The sequence below is a fragment of the Symsagittifera roscoffensis genome, chromosome 6 (assembly GCF_963678635.1).
Source record: "Symsagittifera roscoffensis chromosome 6, txSymRosc1.1, whole genome shotgun sequence".
Taxonomy (NCBI): Eukaryota; Metazoa; Xenacoelomorpha; order Acoela; family Convolutidae; genus Symsagittifera; species Symsagittifera roscoffensis.
The window spans coordinates 11954650-11978413 of NC_087067.1; the positions used below are offsets into that span (position 1 = coordinate 11954650).

At 34.0% G+C, this 23764-nt stretch overlaps 2 protein-coding genes across 2 annotated transcripts in view; one reads left to right on the forward strand and one right to left on the reverse strand.

Moving 5' to 3' along the window:
- The window catches only part of LOC134847922 (chromobox protein homolog 3-like), a 359550-nt gene that overhangs the window by 99251 nt on the left and 236535 nt on the right, over positions 1-23764 (forward strand). The gene's annotated exons all lie outside the window — the stretch shown is intronic.
- On the reverse strand, positions 4353-12920 carry LOC134848592 (heparan sulfate glucosamine 3-O-sulfotransferase 6-like). Its single transcript, XM_063866109.1, has 3 exons — positions 12917-12920; positions 10374-10753; positions 4353-5087 (listed from the first exon to the last, which is right to left on the reverse strand). Exons 1-3 carry the CDS (start codon positions 12918-12920, stop codon positions 4611-4613), a joined length of 861 nt encoding a protein of 286 aa, XP_063722179.1. The 3' UTR covers positions 4353-4610.

The window sequence follows — 23764 nt, forward strand, 5'->3', positions numbered from 1 at the left end:
AAAGTTTTGATTCACGTAATTTTTTGCAATTTTGAAACTTTTTTCAACTTATGTTTTTTTCTTGAATATTTGTATTGCATCGCAAGGTTGCAAAGCTCCGCTTCGCCGCTGTGCTATAAACTGGTCGTTTATTGAAAGATTGAAATATTAGAACTAAAAAAAATCGACCTTAAACAAAACTTCGCGTATCTGGGAGAAACTTAGATGTTTCCAACTCCCCTCTGACGTCAATTAAAAGCTATTTGACAGTTTATTTTTCAAATTGCCAAATTTTTGAGACAAAGTTAAAGTTTTTTTTGAACAAACTTTTCCTAATTTTATCCTCCCTTGTGAGTTATGATTTTTTTTTCAAAGTACCATGTTATTGGTTTTGAATCTACTTTTGTACCTTTTTAATCTTTCGTAAACAATTTGGAATATTTTTCTTCAGCTCTAAGTCAGAACATTTATGGCTCTGCCTGGTCAGCAAGGGCAGTGTTTTTTTTTTTTTTGAAATCAACGTTGTAGTAATCGACAAAATAAATTGAACTGGAGACTTGAACAAAAGTTTTTCATTGCTTAACCTGGCAAATGCATTGAAAACTATTGCGTAGTAGAGAAAAAAACTAGGGGACTGACTGTTGTCATGCATGAAAAATCAAATGCACTAAGAGTTTTAAATTATCAGATTTAGTTTTATGCCGTTTTGACCGGACAAAATTACCTTTTTCAACCTAAAATCAGTTATTAAAAAGGACCCATTGCCCAACTAACTTTTCATGTTCTGTTTTTGATGTTTTGAAAGAATACTCACTTTTTATTGGTTGATAATTCTTTTGGCTCATTCAGTTCTTTGAGTATGATTCACTCCACCCCAATACTTACATCGTTTCAAGAAGTCTGGCCGAGATGAAGTTTTTATAAAATGGTAATTTTTCAAAAACTGAAATATTAATATTAAAGTTTTGACATTAAGAAAAGCTGCGTGTATCAGGGAGAAACTTAGATCTTTTCAACTCTCCTCTGATGTCAATTGAAAGCTATTTGATAGTTTTTTTGCAAATTAGCAGAAAATGAGAAAATATTAAGTTGTTTTCAAAAAAAATCCTTCTTGACTTTATCCCACTGAAAAATTATCTTTCTTTTGTAAAGTACAGCTTACGGTTTTGAGTCCTTTTTTATCCCTTCTTAATCTTGCTCGAACAATTTGGAACAAGAGACCATCATTTTGTTAATTAATTGGGTGGTACAACGCATGCTCGAAAAGCTAACTGAGCCAAATTTTGTACTCAAGTTCATTTTTGTACTTCAGTTATGTACTCAAGTTTTGTCGGTTCAGTTGCCGCTTGTTATTTATTTTTTGATTTTTCCTTAAACGCTTTTGATTGTTTCTGGACTTTTTTAAAAATTTGTGGCTATTTGAAGGTTTTTTTGATTTTTATCTGAAGTTTTCAAAAACGAATTTGAATACGTTTAGGCACAGTCAAAAAGTTCAAGGGTTCTGATGAACGAAAAACTTACCTTTTGCAGAAATCATATCTCCTTCTTTTGCTCAAAAAGGCGTTGAGATCCCTTTAAACTATAAGCTCGGAGCCTTTACGGTTTTTTTCAAAACTTTGAAAGAATTGAACAATACTTCTATTGAAATGGCGAAAGTTCGTCACAATTAAAAAAACGATCAATCGTCGCTATTTTAATTAACCAGAAATCGTTGATTAAAAAACCAATTAAACCTTCTCAGTAGAATCCCACGCATGCTAAAGTCATTAATGTTTGATTGCTGAGCGTGAAAAAATGATCTGTGATAAATTTTCCTTTCTTGAAACGCTCTCAATCTTACTTTTTTTTGAGCCTATTGCTTTTCTGTATAGTATTTGTCAATTAATAAAAACAAAAAAAAACAGTGTAGTTTGCATCATAGACATCTCATACTGTGCCATATCGTGTAATGACGTTCTCTTGGGCCTGAAACTGATGAAGTTGTTTTTGATAAAAAAAATACGGAATCTTCATGCCCTGGGTGGTTTTTTATCAGTGAATGCTCGACTTTTTAACAACAGAGTTTTTTAAAATTCCATCTGAAAAGTCTTGTTGTCCTGAGCTCAATATTAAAACGATTTATATGTGATGATGTTTTGTAAATTTACGGAGGTTTAAAGAATTGGGACAATTAACGCGCAATATTTTTTGTGCTACTACCGTTTAAGCAAAGATTTAACTGCTCTGACTTTCAAAGAAAGTGCAGAAAAATTATGCTCGGGTTGGCGAGGTTTCTGTTTCAATTATTGAAGAAAGTGACAAATATTTGTGCTCTGGGTGTTTTTTTCTCCAGACAAATTTCGACATTTTCACTTACTATTTGTGGCATTTTTTTTTGTATCAATAAATTTTACTTTTGATAGTTTTTTGTACAACTATGGTGGTTTAAATATTGGCAGTTTGGCCCATTTGGGATAAATAACGCGGTAAATATTTCTTGCTATTCACGCTTAAGCGGCGATTTAATAGGGCTCAGAAATCGTTCCAAGCTGAATTGAAGCATGCTATTGTGTCTATGTTATTTTTTTCTACATGCTAAAAACAATACTTTGGACTTGGGTTTTTTGGGTTTTTATTCCAACATCTGAAAGATATTGTTGTCCTGCTCAAATTTAGCTCAAAGTTAGAACAATATTTTATCTGTGATTGTTTCTCGTTTGATTACAGGGGCTCCAGTTTTGCTAGTTTGGCCAATTTGGGATAATTGACGCGAAATATCTTGCATTTTAATAGTGCGCGTCAGCGGCAAACTGATGCGTTCCCAAAAAAAAACTGAAGCCAGCAGTTGAATCTTGTTACAGTAAGACGACACGCCAAGCACACACTTTGAATATTACATAACGTGTAAGGAATAAACTTTCTTTTTCTTTCGATTATTCTGTCAATTACATGTATTCAAACTTAAAATTTTTGTGCTGTCAGAACATTTAGGGCTTCACCCTGATACAAGAGCAGTCTTGTTTGTCTTAGAAATTGCTCCAAATTGGATTTAGACATAATCTTAGTTCCATTTAACACTCCGCTAAAAACAAAATATATCATCTAGGCGTGTATGGGGATGATTTTTAAAAGAAACTAAACTATTCTTTTAAATTTCATCAATCGTTTTAATTCCATAGAAACTTAAAGGATATGCTCTGTTATGAGCAGTCTTGTTTTTACTTCGTCATTTTCGACAATTGAACTAAGCGTTTTTGACGGATTTCATTTTTAGCATCTGAAAGATATTGTTGTCCTGCTCAAATTTAGCTCAAATTTAGAACAATATTTTACTTGTGATTGTTTCTCGATTAAATACAGGGGCTCCAAATTTTCTAGTTTGGCCAATTTGGGATAATTGACGCGAAATATCTTTCATTTTAATAGCGAGCGTAAGCGGCAAATTGATGCGTTCCCAAATGAACTGAAGCCAGCAATTTAATCTTGTTAAAGTAAGACGATGCGCCAAGTACATACTTTGAATATTACATAACGTGTAAGGAATAAAATGGCAAAAAAATGAAATAAAATTTACTTTTTCTTTCGATTATTCTGTTAATTACTTGTATTCAAACTTAAAATTTGTGTGCAGTCAGAACATTTAGGGCTTCACCCTGATACAAGAGCAGTCTATTTTGTCTTAGAAATTGCTCCAAATTGGATTTAGACATAATCTTACTTCCATTTAATATTCCGCTAAAAACAAACTATATCACCTTGGCGTGTGGGGGACGATTTTCACCAAAAAATTCTGAAACAATTTTTTTTCAAATTTTTTTTAAATGATCTTTTTTAAAAAAGAACAAAACACTATAGACCTTGAAGGGAAGTTCGAATTTTAAGGGATAAGCTCTGTTATCAGCGTCTTGTTTTTACTTGGTCATTTTCAACAATTGAACTAAGCGTTTTTGACGGATTTTATTTTTAGCATCTGAAAGATAGTGTTGTCCTGCTCAAATTTAGCTCAAGTTTAGAACAAAATTTTACCTGTGATTGTTTCTCGTTTAAATACAGGGGCTCCAAATTTGCTAGTTTGGCCAATTTGGGATAATTGACGCGAAATATCTTGCATTTTAATAGCGAGCGTAAGCGGCAAATTGATGCGTTCCCAAATGAACTGAAGCCAGCAATTTAATCTTGTTAAAGTAAGACGATACGCCAAGCACACACCTTGAATATTACATAACGTGTAAGGAATAAAATGGCAAAAAATTAAATAAAATTTTCTTTTTCTTTCGATTATTCTGTCAATTACATGTATTCAAACTTAAAATTTTTGTGCAGTCAGAACACTTAGAACTTCAGCCTGATACAAAAGCAGTCTTGTTTGTCTTAGAAAGAGAAATTGCTCCAAATTGGATTTATACATAATCTTAGTTCCATTTAACACTCCGCTAAAAACAAAATATATCACCTTGGCGTGTATGGGGATGATTTTCGAAAGGAAATTAAACTATTTTTTTTTATTTCATCAATTGTTTTTAATTCCATAGAAACTGAAATGCAGATAGAACATTCAGAAGTTAGCCCTAATACGAGTAGTCTTGTTTACGTGCTTCTTGAAAGTTCTGTTTAAATTCCGGTAAGAAGTCAAAAGTTTGTCTGTCGCGTCATCAGGCTGTTAGTTCGTGACTAAACATGAAATCCTGACACCCTTGGCCAACCGTCCAGTTCAGTTTGATCTGTGCCAATTCAGTAAAGAGTCTCAATTCTGGTTCTAATTTTTTTTTCAAAATCTCAAATCCGCTCTTAGTCAGTCTTTTAGGGTAGCTAGTTTTCCCTCTGCTCAACAGGCAGCCGTTTTGTTGGCGTAAATAACAATAGAAACCTGGCTTGTCTAATGTAAACCCGAAATCTTCATCTTTGAAATAATTCGAAATTTGTAGAAATCTCTCCACTTTTCTTAATATAATCGCGGGGTTGTCTTTGGTGAATTTCTCGCCGTCCAAAAACAAAAATTGCGTCCGGTCGAAATATTTCAACCAGAGATTTAGATGGTATCCGTACTTCGAGCCCCAGATATATGAAGCGTTTTTTCGCAGCAACCACTCTGTAATATTTGCACCTGAATCAAGTGTTCCGTCGCTAAGCTGAAACAGGAAAATATTTGAGCTTCTTTTTTCTCGTTAAAAGAAAATTCAAAAATTAAAAAAAAAACGTTTCGACGATGAGCTGATTATGATGAACTGATAGTTTTTGGTGTTTGCTTTTGAGGCGTCACTCGACATGCTAAAAGCCTTCAATTTTCTCTCTTGTGTTTTTGTTGGGGTATACTTCGAAAAAAATATTTATTTTTATTATACCATTTTTAAAAACATCATCTCAAAGAACATTGGATGAAGAAGATAACAATCAATAATGAATTTGGCGCTTTCTCGTAAATACGCATTCTAGCATACGCAACCACCATTTTTTACGAATTATCTAGAACCAAAAAAAAATAATTTTAATTTAAACAAAGCTTAAAAATCGCAAAAAAAGGCTAAAACACAAAATAAAGAGCTCGTAGATTTTGGCAAAAGTTTCATTTATTCGTATAAACTGTTTTTCCATTAAACCATTGACTATTTGACTAGCATGTAAAAAAGATTTTTGAGATTCGAAGTTAATCATTAACACTTCAAATGTAATTGAGTTCAAAGCTTAATCTTTAAAATTGGAAAGACAATATTTTTCGAATCTCAAAACTTTATTCGCATGCTGATCATAGATCCAACAGTTTTGTTGAAAGACCTGTTTAAACCATTAAAGGAAACTTTAGCCAAGTTTCCAGATAGTTTGAAAATAATACGAATTTTCAAGTTGATGAAAGTAAAAATGCTTTCCACAAGGTTTTGATTCAGGGCAATTTTTATTTCTACTTAAAAATCACTAAAACCATCAAGTTGCAATAATGGTTACATAACTACTGAAAATTGTTTTAATAGCACTGTCAATTTTTCAAGCATTAATTTTCAGGTGTTAAATGTGATTCACAAAGTTCAATTTGAAGACCTATTAGAGCTGAAATAGTCCTACCATGCCAGCGTTACAAAGCAAACTTTTTGTTATTTTCATTATGAATTGTTGATTATGATGTGCAGGTTATGATGTGCAGATGATGTGTTGATTATAATTTGCAGCCAATAAAGAAAAACTAGTGAATTATTTTTCAAAGCCTGAACTCGAATTTGTTACATTTAAATACTTTTGTCACAAAGTATTGAAAATTGGTGAAGCAAATTACCCTTGAATATATTTGTTGAACAAAATCAATCACACATTCAGCCGTTCGTGTGCGCAGATATTTTTCTAGGGAGGGGCGGTTTTTGGAGTTATTTTGTTGACTTTTTTTAAAAACCGACACACTTGATTTTCCGAGCCCTCCAAAACAAAAAAATAAAACTGTTGTAAAAAACCAAACATGACTTTTTGGAGCATATTTTGAACATGTCCAAGAGTTTTTTGCTTCGTCAAATTTCAATACTTTGTGACAAAATTTAATTTAGTAAATTCTGATTAAGGCGGTGAAAAAGAATCAACAAATTTTTCTTTGATTCCTGCACTTCACAGATCATATTCAGTATACCAAACGTTGGCTTCGTAACCCGGACTGGTAGAACAATTTCAACTCTAATAGGTCCTCAGATTGAACTTTGTGAACCATTTGTAACACCTAAACATTAATGTTTAAAAAATTGTCAGTGCTATTGAAACTAGTTTCAGTTTTTATGCAATAGTTTGTGCAATTTTTTGATTTTTGAATTTCTGTAGTAGAAATTAAAGTACTCTTGAATGGAAACATTCTTCTGTAAAGCATATATGTTTTCCAAACAAACTTGAAATTCATATTATTTTCAAACTATCTGAAACTCAGAAAACCTGGCTAAAAACTTCATTCATTCGTTTAAACGAGTTTTACTATAAAACCGATAGAAAAGTTTGTTACATTTTTTAGGTCAAATTATTGATTTTCCGAGCACTCCAAAAAAAAATTTTAAGAAAAAAACAGGCTATGACATTTTGACATTTTCATTTACAACCGTTATATTCAGTGCATAATCACTCAGAATGTTTGAGTAACCTTCAAAATGGTCGCCATTTAAATCCCAGAACAAGTTTGTAGTCCAAAATAGAAAGCATGTCAATTTTACTTTACAACAACCCAATAATATTTGTTAAAATATGCAGGGAGATGTGCAGGCGCAAAGCTGTTATTTTTTGTTATTATTTTTTAATATTAAAAGAGACCTTTAATCGTTGTATCAGTTATAACAAACATAGTTTCTTTTATCAAAACCAAAAATAAATTTATAATGGCGAACTGAAACTACTACAACTCACAATTTAAGCTGAAATTTTTTCATACAATAATCATTACAAAGTAATTTTTCGAAATCAATAATATAAATTTTTTTCTCAAGAATACGCATAGTTAGAAATGTGCAGATATGAAACCTTTTTTGCCAAAGGCGAGAGCTTTGCAAGTTGGTGCAAAAGCAGCAAGTGTTGTTAGTAATAGTTGCTGAAATTTTTAATAGCACTTTCAATTTTAAAAGCTTTATTTTTGTTGATTCTTATTTAAGCTTTATTCATTTTAACCAGGTTCAGTTCGAACCCCTATTAGAGTTAAAATAGTGTTTTTGATCCGGCTACCAAGCAGATTTTGGCATGTTTATTAAAACCTATAATGTGCAGGAAGTAGTGAAAATCTAGCGTTTTTTTTTGAAAATTAGGCTACTATTGTCCAAATTTCCTTAAATTCAGTGAAACAAATGACTACTGAACATGTGCGTTGAATATGATTGCTCAAACATTCAACCGGTGTCGTGCGGTGAAACTTTTCAAGAGATAGGGGACAGTTTTGTTGATTTTTACTACGTCAAACTATTTGATTTTCCGTGCCCTCCAAAATTAGCAATTGCTAAAAAAGTCTAAAATGACATTTTGAGCATTTTCTTTTTTAAAAATTGACAAGAAAATAGCGTTTTTTTTTGGCGCGCGCTCGCCCCTCTAATTTAGTTATATCGGCACCGAAAGCGCCTCTAAACATTTTTCAGGTTGGTAAGCCAAAAAATGATGTTATAAAATTATACCACAGGAGAGACTTTTCGGATTTTTGGCATTCAGAATTGAGGGGGAGAAGGAAAACGCAATCCCCAACCTCGCCACGCGACCCTCTCTTGGTGCGCTACTGCATTCAGCCATAATAGCATGTGAAGTTACACTGATAACGATAGTTTGAAAGTTTGGGGAAAATGGAACAGTGGCAGTAGGTGAACTAATCAAACATAAAACAGGGGGAAAAGCAGCTATTGGAAAACAGTGATCCCGGGCTCCTTCGCTTCTCTAGAAAATTTTTTCAGCGAAAAATTACCTAAAACTGAAATTATTTTAACATTTAATTTTTTAAACTTTTTTTGCACCGTAAAAGATTCATTTGTCAAAATAAAACTTTGTAAAGTTTCGACTCTCGTCCATTCCGCCCTTAATTGAATTTCAATCATGAAAAATTGTTTTAACATTGGCATCAAGCATTGAAACTTGACATTACTAGCATACTAAATATTGCCAGCAGATTGTTTCTTTGTACTTCACTTTATGCTCACAATTTTGTGTCGCAAATTTTTGCGACTGTATGTTCCTGGATTCTTGAAACAAATTTTAAAAAAATTTTCGAAAGTAAAAATTTCCAGCTACATGGTTTTTGTAGATTCCGCATATAAAAATCTGTTACGTAACGTTTGTCGGCATATTCAATCTTTCGCGGATCCCGTAAAAGACGAATATAACTAGTTGTGCTGGATTCCGAAACGGTAAGCGGTTTCCGCAAATGTAAATGGAGTTCGCAATGTTTGTAAGCAGATTCCGCAAATGAAGCGGATTCCGCAAATTTTAGGATGATTGCGCAATTTAATTTGAAGAAAAAATGTATTTAAAGACGATATTATATATATTAGCGCAATTTAATTTGAAGAAAAAATGTGTATAAAGACGCTACTATATATATTACTGGAGTCCGCAAACAAAATGCGGATTCCTCTTGCACTTTGCAGATTTCGCTTACAATTTGCGGAATCCACTTAAATTTACGGAATCCGCTCAAAACTGTGGATTCATTTGTTTGTTAAATCATTTGTTTGAGAATTCCACAAACTGTTTCGTATTCCGCAATTTTGTAATTTTTGGGGGCAATATTGAGCAATACAGTGATTTGGCTAACTGTTTGTGGAATCCAAAACAGCAACGAAGATCAAAGAAAAGTAGCAATGCTGCAGATTTTGCAACAAGTTTGATGGAAACCGGTTGCGGAATCCACTTAAAACTCACCAAATGAACAGTTTGGCCTCGTAATGGGAAACTCGACTACTTTGGAATGGACTAATTTGCAATTCGACTAGTCTGTTGCGGAATCCATTTAGAGTTCACAAAATGCGCAGTTTGGCCTCGTAATAGGAAATTCGACTACTTTGGAATGGACTGCTCTGAAATTCGACTAGTCTGTTGCGGAATCCACTTACAATTAACAAATTGCACAGTTTGGTCTCGGAATGGGAAATTCGAGACACCGTTTGGAAACAGTTTATTATGATTATATTATTATTTTCCACTCCGCCCATATTTGCATTTCAATTGTGAAAAAGTTAATTATGAAATTAACGTAATAATTAACGGAACTGAATAAACGTATTTTTGTCGAGTTTTTTGATTGTTCAACGGGTTAGATCACTTTAACAGTTGCTGGATGATGCTGAAGATTTTGGGCTTTGTTGAAATGTTGTCAGGTAAAATCACATTGCAAAGGTTTATGTTTTTATTTTAGGCTAAGGACGGGAGATAGGAGGGGGGGTGGGGGTGATCATGGATGATGACGGTCCTTTACGTATACGTTTCGTATCTTATATTTTTCAACTGCAAAATGGTAAAATTGAGAATTACTTTTGTAGTTTTTCAGTTTTTGCGCGGCATTTCACATCTATGGGGTGAATTTGATCACTATTTGTGGGTTTTCACGAAGTTTTGTTCCAAGTTTTACCCATCTTTGTCACATTACGAGTAATAATCAAAAGTAGCAACGATCAGAAAGCTATACCTACAGAGTCACGTGCTGTTTGAGATGTCACCTTAACGTGAAAGAGTCAAATTTTGGATTTGATCTACATAATTCCCCATACAGCTTATTGACTTCCTAGACGTTAAGTTTGACCAAAAATCGATGCGAAATTTTTTTGGCCGACTAAATGAAAAACTAGACCCCTCTCCGCCCCTCCTCCAACCCCCCACTCCCCGATTTTGAACTGTTACATACCGAACACATGATAAAATGCCGATCGTCTCCAGTGCTAGATGTTGTAATTGTACCTTGTAAAACTCAGACTATAACTATGGTGACTTACCTGATGATGGAACCAAGAAACTGCTCTGTGAATTGGCTCCCGCACAATCAGAATCAGTTTCAACTTCACTCCCAGAAATTTCTCATAATTCCGCACTCGCTCCGGAGTGTTTCTAAGTGCAAAATACGGAGTCTTTTCCAGAGTTATCTGGTTTGGAAGCGAGGGTTCCATGAAGTCCAGGTAAACCTGATAATTAGGGCTATGTTCGAAGTTTGCATCCTTGTTGAAATATTGAGGCTCATGACTTGCTGCAACTATCGACGGGTGAAAGTTCAAAAACTTTTTCAGTGTTGTCGTTCCGCATTTTTGGGCCCCAATTAGGATCGCAGTTGGGTACCGCTTTCTGTTTTGAAATTTTTTCAGCCCCCCCCCCCCTCCTCCTTCGTAAAGTTACAAAATATAATTCATTTTATAAATAGTTAATAAGGCAATTAGTGTTGTAAAAATTTGTTCAATAGTTCATGCAGACACGTTTTATTGCTGTTTAGAATATCAAAAATTGTTTTTATTTGGTTTTCTTAATTTGAAAGAATCAAGGGGGGACTGAGAAATAGCCTTTTTTCATTCATTCCGCTTCCCATTGAAAACTGAACAATGGCAGTATCATTTACAACCGGCATATTCAGTGCATGGTTGTTCGGAACATCTGAATCACGTTCGAAGTTGTCGAAAATTAAATCCCAGAACAGCTTGGTAGTCAAAAGTAAAAAGCATATCAATAACACCTCACAATAATGCAACAATCTTGGAGACATAATAAACGTTTTTTGTTTGTAGACCAATGTAATTAAAAGGCTATAAACTACGAGTACATAAATATGAAGAACAACGAAAAAATTGCTCGATTGACTTGTCTTAATTTTTCTACCACGTTTTATATTTTGAGTTGACTAAGATCACTTGCTTTGGTACAAAATCAGTTTGAACCTTTTGACTTGGTATGTCCAGTGAAAGAACTTGAAGTGTCTATTTGCGATCAGCTGTTGTGCTGAAAAGGTGGCGTATTGAAAGGCAAACGAGGAGCTTCAGTCTTTAGTAAGACTGTCACTTTTCCCCATCGTTTAATTTTTATACCACATACTGTGTCAATATTAATTTAAATTTGATATAGATCTACTTAAAATTCTCCACCCCTTTCAAGAAAGGGGGGTTGTTAAGTAGATCAAAACTATCGATGTTTCGACCAATCAGAATGCAACAAAATTAGAATTCTCCACGCAAAAAACTAACGCTAATTTACTGCTTTTATTTATAGGAGTGGAGATTCTTAAGTAAGTACCATGGGGGGATTGTTAAGTAGATTCTTTGACTGCAGATGATAATTAAACTAAAGTTAAAAATGAAGCTGGGAAAAATTTGGCTGAAAAAAGTTTCTTGTACGATGTTTTGTAACATACAGAAGAGAAATAAGTCTTGGCGGTTCTGAACATTCTGCTTTGTCGTTATCTTTTGCATTCTATTGGCTTGAATAATTCACATTTTGTCGGCTTTTTCGCATTTACACACCAGAGCAAATTGATCTACCCCCAAAATCAACCTCAGTCTCGGAAAACTGAAATTTTTGTTATTATTTCTATAATGAGAAAAGTGACCTTTAATCAATATATCATTTATCAAAAAAACATAGCTTTTTTGATCAAAACCAAATAAAATTTTTAATATGGCTGACTGAAGCTACTACTTTTCACAATGCAAAAAAGTTTTTTATATAAAATTCATAATTACATAAATTTTGAAATTATTAAATTAAATGATCTCTTAAAAATATATATGGACGGAGATGTGCAGATATGAAACGTTCTGGATTAGCAGAAAACACTTGCCAGGACACTTATAAATAACATTGATTAAACGATGGAGGCCAAACCTAAATAGAGAACCCCGTTTTTTGGATCTTACTAAATTTTACCTTAAACAAATAAACGCTTAACAAATTACAGGTTGGTCGCGCCACAAATTAATTCTAAAAAGCTGGATCCTTAAATTCCCGTCTTTATTGCCCCGACTTTCACAGAAAATGATCGAAAACTAGATAACTAGAGCGCTCCATTCAAAACTGGAACTTTTCTGCAGTCTGATCGGTAAACACTTCGCTGATTCAATCTACCTAACAATCTCCCTCCCTTTTTTGAAAGAGGGACACTGTTAAGTAGATTCGATCTATTTAGTACTTTGCTATATGCAAAATAAATCACTTTGTTTTTTACATAGCGTGTGGGGATATGGTTTTCAAAATCAAGTAGAAAAAAGTGGAAAAAACCGTTTTCTCAGTACGAGGCCAAATTCCTGATTTCCAGCGACAAGTATTTAAACATGTTCCCAAATGTCAATGGATTCCACTTTTAAGGTTTACGTACATTCAGCGTACATATACTTCTAACGTAAATTTTGTCGGCACCTTTAATTTGTTGCGGATTCCGCAATAAACAAATATAGCTACTTGTTTTGGTGTAAGCGGATTCCGCAAACTGTAAAGAATAACAGAAGTTTGTTTGTTAGTGAACTTGCATATACCCTTGCGGAATTTAAAAGCAAGGACTTACCCATTGTCAGCAGAATCCGCGAACAAATCTTAAAACATTGGTTCACTAAATCGATGGATGTCACACTTAAGTATTTGCAGGCAGTTTTTGGGATCATAGTTTTGGAAACACAGCACCGAACAAATTCATTGGGTTAGTTCGGTAATTGGGTTAATTCATTATTGGGTTGACATATCGCCAAATTAGGTCAGTAATTGAAATTCAGTATTTGGGATTTTTAATTTGAGATTCAGTTTTTGGGAGCGTGAATTCAAATCATGAAGATTTGGGATGAGATGACAGAGTCCTGACGAGATATCGCCGAATTAGGTCAGTATTTGGGATTCAGTGTTTGAAATTCAGTATATGGGATTCAGTATTTGAGATGCAGTATTTGGGAGCGTGACTTCAATTTATGAAGACACTTTTTAGGATAAGATGACATGAGTTAGCTATTCAAATTTTTCTGAATAGCTACGTTACAATTATTAAACAAATTTAGAGCTCTGAATGTCTTATTCTCAAGGAATTAACCCGTTTCATATAATTGTTGGATCTTGCTCAAAGATTGCCAGGTATTTTTATGGGGTAGATAGTGATATCTACAATCACAAAACACTGTTTTTATTATCATAACAATGTTTTTTTTTGCTGTTCCCTGGGGGGGGGGGGGTGGGTTTGGTTCGCTCCACAATTTTACAGCATAGCTAGGAGAATGGAAGATTCCAGAATTGGATATCACCCATCCAATAAAGGACTTAGAAATAACGGAGCAATTGGTGAAAGAGCAACTAGACTCACTGAATACATCGAAATCTCCAGGGCCCGACGAAATTCATTTGAAACTTCTGTTTGAATTGAGAGATTTCCTGACTCAAATTCTAACAAAAATTATAACAAATCTTGGGACGAAACTAAGCTACTTCAAGATTGGAAACTTGCTCACCTTGTTTTTATCTTCAAAAAAGGAAAAAAGTCGTTGCTGACAACTATCGTCCAGTAAGCTTAACATCAACAGGATGTCAAATATTTGAGAAAAAAATTAGAGCCCATCTTATGGAACATCTAGAAAAAAAAGAAATCCTTGTAAATTAACAGTTTGATTTCCTGTCCGGTAGACCATCACAATTACAACTACTGAGAGTGCTGGATGACTTCACAAATACAATAGATAGTCGCCGAGGAACGGATGTTATCTACTTGGATTTCAAGAAAGCGTTCGACACGGTTCCGCTCGAAAAACTGATATGAATCTTAAACCAATATGGAATAAAAGAGAAAACATTAGGCTGGATCAACGAGTTTTTAACAACAACACGACAACGAGTTGTGATAAACGACAGTAGATTTGAATGGAAAGATGTTCTGAGTGGGATCTGTACTGCAACCTGTCTTATTGTGAAAAATAAAAATTCAATGCCCAACACATTCAAATCAAAATTGTATATATTTACAGACAAGGCAAAACTATACCGAGAAATTACCAGTGGCAGAGACGTTGAATTGTTGCAAGATGATCTAAGAAAACTGGAAGAATTGTCAAAAAGTAGTCTTTTGCTTTTTAATGAAGATAACTATGGACATATGATGTTCTCATATGGAAAATCAAATCGTGATCAGATCATATGAACCTTACAATAAACAGCTTGAAACAGTTGGTCAAGAAAAAGACCTTGGAGTGGTCATCGATAAAAAACTCGCCTTTGACTCTCATGTATTTGCAAAAGTTGAAAAGACAAATTCTATCATTGCAGTTTTTAAGAAAACAATCATTAAAGTTGCTATACCTGTGTTTTTAAATGATTAAAAAGGCCAGATAAGGCCTCAATTGGAGTTCTGTAATCAAGTCTGGTGCCCTTAATTAAAGAAGAACACAAAATTAATCGAAACTTTGCAACAACGAGCGACACGAATGGTACAAGGGCTGCAGACACTAAGCTACAATGAAAGGTTAAAAAAAACTAAACCTACCGTCACTTGAATACCGCAGAAGGCGAGGAACAATGATCGAAATGTATAAAATAGTTTACAACCGTTATGACCCAAAAGCTACAAAAGACATGTTTGAATTAACTAATCGTGACACAAGGACAAACGACAAGAAATTGATAACGAAGAAGGCCACCCTTGAATTACGGAGAAAATTTTTTTAGCATTAGATCAGCTACAGATTTGAATACGTTGCCAGGAGAAGTAATTGACTTGAAGACTTTTCAAGATCAACCTGGATACATATTGGAAGAAAAGCGTTGATAATTTTGACACGAATTAATCGAAAAGGAGTACATCCTTAGATGATCGATAGAGGCGACAAAAACGCCTAAGAGATTAGAAAAAAACTGAACTGAACCGAACAAAATGGAACTGCAATAATAAACTGAATTGCAAAAAAAGGTCAACAACAAAAAAAATTGTGAAAAAAAAAGAAACATACTGGATATCAAAGCACACAGCTGTACCAAAACGACTGTTCAAGGATATTCCGTTTTTCAAACTAAAGAAACAGCCTAAGCAAACATTTTTGTCCAATTCCTGCGAATGGTCCAATACTTCCACGCCACTTTTTTTTTTGTGGACATCGAAATTGGACAACAAGAATTGGAGGATAGCTGTGAAAAAAATATCAGATTATTTTTGATGCAATTTTTTTATATTGATTACAAAAACACTGAGGATATTATTATATTTGGTCTAAATAACATTTTAAAAAGTTGAAAAAAAAACAAACTCAACTACAAATTTGAAGTTTTAACAGGCGTCAAAGGTGTAAAAAATTCCGGGAGAAGTGAAGAGTAAAGATTTTAAGAAAAATCTATCGAACAAATTACTTGAGTCAATCAAAATGACAACCCCAATTGAAAAGAAAAAAAATTGCCACTGAAAGTGCTCGTCATATGTTACACAGACAACTACTGTCACCAGCAGAATATGGCATTTTATTTGGATTGAAGAATTATTTCTTTTTGCAGCAGCTAGCTCGCTGTTTCGCATCATTAACACTTTTAACAGACAGACGTGTGAGAAAATAATACGAGGGCGTTATTACAACTGTTCCTGGCCTATCCTTCAACAACAACTCAGCATGACACAAAAAAAAGATCAAAGGGGGTTGAATGCGAGAGATGCTGAAACTGGTACCAATCCAAATGTGAAAAACTATCGAATGATGTTTACGCATCAATAATCGAGATACTCTTGTATTGCAAAATCTGCTGCCGCGCTAAGAACATTGAGAAGGATACTCCACATGTAAAATTGTTGCTCAGATATAATAATGACATTCATAGAACAGTTAAAGTTGAGTCAATAAGTTTCTTGCGCTCCCGTTTCTCTGTATCCAAATCTTCAGTTTTTTTCTTGAGGAAACTCATCGAAATGGAAATTTGCCGTTCCTGCTTTTGAAGGAAAGATATTTTGAGATAAGGAGGTAACCTGCAATTGGTATCAAAAACCAACATATGCTGGGACTACATTGAACTCTAGGGGCTGCACTTCAACTCAATACAAGCGTGGTGTTATCCAAGGCACTGTACATGGAGTATTTAGGAGCAAATTTAATTGAGAGTAGTTTGATAAAACTATGGATACAACGAGAGCATGCAATTACTAAACATTGGTCACTGAAGTCGGCATTTTATAGTGACCTCAAGTCAAGAGTGGCGTAAAAACTGTCTTGAAGTGAATGTACCTCCAACTATGTCTAACAAACTGCTCGGCATTTGACCACTAGAATTGCGGAACGTAATAAAACTGGCTCACCGGTATACCTAGACCTTTAGCAACGCAGGCTAAAAGGAAAAAGCTCAGATGTTAGTTGTTAATAAAAGGTAGGTCGAATGACCAAACTAGTTTTTTAAGACTGTTAGCAATACTTATCAGGAAAGAGAAGCCTGGCTTGAACCCGCGCGTTGTGTTTAGGTTTTGCGAGTTGACACTGAAAGCTTAGTCCTAAAACATTTTTGGTTTTTCATTCATCTCTTAATTTTTTTTAGAATCAGAGTACTTTTAATGTAATTGAAGAATTTCAGAGGTCAAACGTGATAAGCTAACTTTTTAACATGATGGTTCAGAATCAAATTTAATGTGAAATTTTGTAAATAACATTTGTTGAAATTTTATCGTCACTTATATCAGTTCATTGTAAAATCGTGGCACATAGGCACATAACTTCAAAACGTTTCTAAATTACTTGTTCGCAAATTTTCCGTCCAAAAAGCTGGTGAGTGCCTAAATGATAACAAATTTATAAGAAAAAATTTTTTTGCAAAGATTCACTTCCAACTTAGAATGAAAATTATCAAAAAAATACCCATAGTTGACTTTTTGATTTACAGAAATTTGAAGCAAAGCCGTTGTTGGTTATCGATTTTCTTAAAAAAATATACTCTGACAACCCATTGTAAGCTTTCATGGAAACATTTTTCAATTGATTATCATTTTTTCTGTTATTTACCACTTTTAAAATCAATAATCAAATTAATGCCAACGAATGTAAAAAGAAAAAAAATCGGTGTTTTTATTTGAGCACTTTACTTGTTTCTTTGATTGGTTCAACCATTTGAAAAATGAGAAGGAAGTTTTTATTTGGGTAGGTTTTAGTTCAACCTTTTTTAAGTTGTTTCTTCTCTTTTCGTTTTTCATGCAAAATCAGAAATAATCATCGTGTTAGGCCGAGTGATATATTATATTTAATCTCTTTCAGTCATTAGTCGAATGACTGTTAGATAATTTTGAAAAACGTTTCTGAGTGTCGAGAATAACGGGTTTGAAACATTTGATTTTTGGTCTAATTTGGAGCGAACAAGGTGAACGGGTAAATTTATTATGTCCTCAAACCGCAAATTATACGGCAAAAATTATTAGAATGAGTCGATTGATCCTTTAATTTAATACATTTCAATCTTAATTCGAACAGTATGAAGAACTTTGCGAAAAATTCTCCCAGTCATTAAAAAAATTGATAAAAAGTTTTTGAGTTTTAATCTAGCTTCGCTGAGCAACTAGAGCCATTTAGCAGGCTCATTATAGAAAGATAGGCATAAAATACCAGAAGTTTTTTTTTTGGGTTTTTACAACACTTTTTGCAAAAAAAACTTGAAAATTTTGAACAATTTAGCAAAAAAGTTTGAAAGAAGAAATCTTATCTTTTTTCGACGAAGATCTGTTGCTCTATTAGTCTAATTTTTGACCGCGAATACAGCTAAACTTCTTCAGATTTCTATCACACCACACAGGAAAAAAACTAAAATTGAAAAAAAATCCGAATAGTTCAGAATACTGTTGTAAAAGCGACCACAACATTTGGGGGTATTTGGTATAGTTCAACGAACAAACAAAGAAAAAAAATCCCAAATGGCTAGGAAGATTCTGAAAGCTACATTCTGATGAGAGTATAGTTTCTCTTGATACAATTTTTTCATAGAACTGTTTCGTTCCCAAAAAAGCCATTGAAACAGCACTTAAGAGATTGTAAGAACAAACTAATGTTTCCGTAATGTCTCGCAATACCACTAAACCCAGCAAAAAGACACCTTATATTCAAAAATTTGTGGTATATTGAAAGAGTTTCTAGCAATGATCGATCCCTACGCGGTTGTTCTATCTAATTAATAGTTTAAGGAGTACGAACGAGCATTATTGAAAAGAGTATAAAAATTGGCGTTATAGGAGGAAAATCATGACGGAGTCTACCCTCGATTTCACATGCAGATTACATTTTGAAAGGAGGGCTAGAGTGCAAAGACGGATGGGTTGGGTATCACTTAAGCTGGGATCAATTATTGATATCCTAGTTGGTCATCATTGAAGAAACAGTATTGAGATATGAGCGATGTGGTTAACTCATAGAGTAATTTCGGATAAAGTACACCGTCTGCTCGTCACGCTATCTTATTTTCGGCCGGATAGATTTGTGCAACTTCTTAGTCTAATACCGATCCTAATCTTACTCTTATACTTACTAGTCTCAGGGTGTTTAACTAGTCTCTCCTAGGCTCAATAGATCTAGGGCATACTGGTTTATTGCGGCTGCTGAAGTTCTCTTGGAGAGGCAACTAATTTCTAAGTTAAATTCAAATCTCTCTGGTGCTGAAGTTACAAGTAATTTCAGCACTTACAAATAAGTGGGTTGTTGGTTAGATGGATTATAATTGGTTAATATTAAATATTTTAATGTGGTAAAACGTTTAATTTATCCAATTAAAAAATGAAGTTTAGATCAGGTTCCACCCATCCGGGTTTAACAGAGTTTTTAGAATTATCTTTCTGCAATTCAAAGGATGGATGATGAACGTTGGTATTTGGCGAACATCATATTCTTGTCCGGTTCCTCTTGTTAAGGAAGTTCCAGGACGCTGGAGTTAGGGACATACAATCGTTGCGTCGTCTTGTGACAACGACTGTGATCTCCAATGAAATCAATCTGATTTCAAAATGATTTGCTATGACGGGTTTTTCTGTATTCTGTAGAGAACTTGTTTTGTGTTCAACCTCGTCTGGGAATGGCGTGGAGATCGTGTGTCGAAGGGATGCCTCGTAACTCGGATCTGTACGTATACTTGAACATCGAGGTGGTCATTGGTCTAGTTCAATGAAGTCCTTTTCTGCGAAGTCAAGTCGTACTCTAAATCCTTTGAGTTGTCATATCGGTTGTGATTAGCCATTCTTTGTTCGAGTGTGATGGGGTTGTCTAGTCTTTGGATGTTCGTCTTTGTTGTTGTGTGTTGATCTATATACTGCAAAGTATGATTTACATTTCATAAAATCATATTAGTTCGGTTTTTTAATCATGAATTTAGTTAGTTGTTTTCACAAAAGCGTTTTGTTTTAGTTCGGTTGTTTTGAAGAGTTACTCACCCTTGAGTACCTCTTATTAAAAATAGAAGTGTGTTCACAAAGCGTGGATGTAGCGCGGTGGGTTAGGCCTGCTATAGAGCATGCTCAGGACGTCCTCTCTGGTGGGTTAGGCCAGGAGTGGGAGTATGATTGCATGCTGTTTCTTTGAGAGGTCCTGTTTTGTGATAACGTTTTATGTTGGTTTTATGTTGGTCTTTCTTATGTTACTTTGGTTGTGTCCTTTTTTCAAAAATCAAAATGTTTTTGGTATGGGTTTGTCTTGCGACTTTTTTTTGTTTTATTATTTCTTTCTTAGACTTTATAATAGTCTTCAAAAGAATAAATTATCCAGTTTTAAACTGGGTTAATCCGGTTTGGGTACCGTTGGTTTTCTTTTTGTAGTCATGCTGTTATTTTATGATCTGTGGTGTTTAGTAAGCTGCGTTGGTTAGTTTGGTTTAGTATATAATTCCTTTCCAACCAGGTTAAAGGAAAGTTTGAAACTTGTTATCGTGTGTTAGAGTTGTTGAGTGTGAAAACTTGAAACTTAAAATCATTATCTAAACAATTCTTCGTGGGCAAGCTGTGCGAGTTTGGATAGAATTCCTGTGCGATTGAATGAAAATATCAAAACGTTAGTACTGCATTTTCATTTTAATAATTTATTACATAGAATTTTAATTTTACTGCATTTGGGGGAAATTTTAAGTTATAAATTTTCATCGTATTGAATTTTACTGTTTCATGCGAAAATAATTTATAGACTAATTTACTACATTTGGTATGAATTGTATTACATTATTTAGTGCCAGATATTAATAAATTTTAGAAGAATTTTAACAAGTTTGTATTTTTTTTTGTTTTGTAGATGATCGTGGTGTGAAGACTAGAAACATAAATCAAACATTGATAGAAATGGTTAGTACTAATTTTAAATTTATTAGTGAAGAGTATTTTAAATTATACTTACCTGTTAATCATCTGGGAAAAAGTCGTGGGAGAAGATGTCGTGTATCATATCTGATGTTGTTAGTAATTTTGCTAGTATGCGAATGATGTTTTTAGTTTGGAGCAGTGGCCAAAGCAATTGAAGTGCTTTAATGGTTTTTAGTTCTTCGGTGCCTACTGCAAACTCATAAGTTGTGTTTTGAATTAGGTTATATATTTTGTGATTATATTTAGTATTGTGAATAAATTCTAATATTGGGATTTCTATAGGTTGGATAAATTCATGCGAGATAAGGAAGGGTCTGGATTCTTCTGCGTTGAAGGTCTTCGTGATGGGACAAAATATATAAATTTGTGTTACTGGGTCATAATTGCGGAGGATGCCGTGGAGGTTAGTATCCTTGATGCAATAGGTGAAATTAAGAAAAAATGGTGAAGTCTACTTCGAGTTAAGAAACTGAAAACGATGGTGTGATTGTCTCGATGGAGTATGCAAATCAAAATGATTTTGTATGAAACGATAGTATGTATATGTGTAAGTTTGTTTAGTGCGTAACATAATATCGTGGGAACAGTGCAAATCGCGTTCATGCGGTGCAAGGAAGTGAAAGGCTAGTGAAAATAACTGAAATTTTTCTTTGAAATTTTCATAAGCTTGAATATTATTTAGTGCTTCAGAAATGATGTCATCAAAAATATTAAGTGTGAATACGTATGATGTTTTGATGAAGAATTATTCTGTTAGTTGTGGGTTAGCGAAGCGATCTTCATCTAAAAATTGGTCTTGATTAGTTCGGATGATATTATGGTCGTAAAATTGTATTGTAAATTCGTTAGCTCGGGGTGCAGTGATTGTTTTCAGTATTTTTTTATATGCTACATAAGTAAATTGTCTAAGTGTTAGTGTTGCGGTGAGTCTATATAACATATTTTTGTTCTTTTCTATGTCGTCATGAGTACTAGATAGTGGTAGGCAAAGGGGGTTAGTAAAATTATAATAAGCTGTCCATTGAAGTGTGGGCATTAAAACATGTTCATCTACGAAACTTCGTGTGTCATTAGTGTCGTTAGGTGCATTTAATGTATATTGTGGAAATGAGGGTAAGGTGATTGCTAGAAAATCTTTCGTGTTGGTGTGTTGTGGGTCATTAATATATTCGCAGGCTGTTCCTGGTTTGGTCGGGAATGGATGATTCGGGAATTTTCTTTCAAAAGTGCGATAAGCTCGGTTAGTGCTTCTAGGTGTTTTTGTGGATGTGGATGATTGTGCTAATAATGCAGTGTAAGCTGAGGAGGGTGTAGGAGTAGATGGGTTTGAGGATTCTATTGTGGATAAAAGTTGATGATGTATTGTGAGGGTGTTAGGGTGTATTAACTGTTGTTGTAGGGTAATAAATTTATCGAGTTCCTGGGAAATTTTGGGGGTAATTGGAGAATTATTATATGATCGGTCTGAATGAAGTGGGGAATAGGTTGGGGTCACTTGCGAAGCATAAGAAGGAGTGGAAACGGATGGGAGTGAATTGTTTGTCGGGATTGGTTGAAAAGAGGTCTTTGAAAAAACTGAGAAGTTGGTCTGAAAATTATTTGATGGAGATGGTTCGGAATCTGCAAACTCATCGGGGGTTTCTATATTAGGGTTATTAAGTTTTGAGATAGAGTATAAAACTGAAAAATCTGAGTTAGTATCCGAATTCGTGCTTGATGATATATTAATAATTGGAAAATGGGCTGGTTGGAAAGCAAAAAGTGGGATTATTGGGATGGGAGTTTAGAGGTTGGCTGGGTGGGAATTTGAGCGGTGTAGGGATCCAAGTTGTCGGCTCATCATGGGCTAAAAAAATGATTATTTTGAGACTGAAATTTGGTGGTATGGGGTTATTCTATAATTTGTTCGTATGTATTATCATCTTGTGAGTGATGTGTCATTATATGCTGTATGGGACTTTGTGGTAAATTTGGTCTAGAATTTAGGTTATTTGTTATTGCTAGGTGTCAGAAAATACGTGGGACTAATGATAATGGATGGTTTTGTGGTAGGGGTGGCAACTGTGGTGCGGTAGGTGTTACTTCTATATTATTAAGTTCTTCGTCATAAGTGTTCTGTCTTGTCGCTATTTTTGTGTTATATTCTTTTATTTGTGCGTTCAGAAGTATTTTGTTTAATGATGATGAAAAAATTCCAAAAAATCCTGCAAACAGTATGCGTGCTACACTTGTACACTTGCTTGTCTATTTACTTGTGTGTGTATAGCGCATGTGTTATAGATTCTTTTTAAGAGTGAGAAAAGAAATCCTATAAAGTTAAACATTGCGTATAAGATAGTTAATTTTTCTAAGATGTAATAGGGCCATCCTAGAAAATCTAGAATTTCATTTTTTAGGGTTCAAAACTGAAAATTTTTTTTAATGAAATATCCTGTGGTCTGTAATTTTCACCGTTTAGATATATATAATCTTTAATGTCTTTAAAATATCCGCTATAATCTTGTGTATAAATATCTGCAAATCCTGCGGTTTTGGCAAGTTTTCTTAAATTTTGATCAATTGACTGTCTTTGTATAGAGTCCATTTGTGTTAATAATACTTGGAATTGTTGTGTTCTAATGTGGTGTTGGATATCTGATTTAGAATATATATTCCAATTGATTGTAAATCAATATTTGGGTTACGAGCAATAGCTCTGATGCTTTTGGGTGAAAATTTTTTGAGTGATTGCATTAATGTAGGGTATGGAGTAAGGAGATAGTTTTTATCTTCATCAGGATTCAATTGTACTACATTGTGGCTATTTTTTGATCCACATGGGACTGCGGTATCCCAAAAATATGTTCGTCTTGAAAGTGTGTCAACAAAATGTACTTTATTTTTATAGAATATTGGGATTCTTTTATAACAACGTTTATCTTCAAAAACATAGAGTGGTGATACTTTTTTGGTACAAGTATAAAACCAAAAAATATTTCCTTCGTAGTCAAGAAAATTTGATCTGTTTCCTGACAATAAGTATCCTGCGTAGGGTATTTTCAATACTGCTAGTGCGAGTGATTGTAGGATTTGTGTCCGTTCTAATTCGCATAATTGGTG

Coding starts and splice junctions, on each gene's coding strand:
- LOC134848592 (XM_063866109.1), bottom strand. Junction 5,088..10,373: donor TTTCTTGGTTCCATCATCAG/GTAAGTCACCAT, acceptor TTCCTGTTTCAG/CTTAGCGACGGAACACTTGA.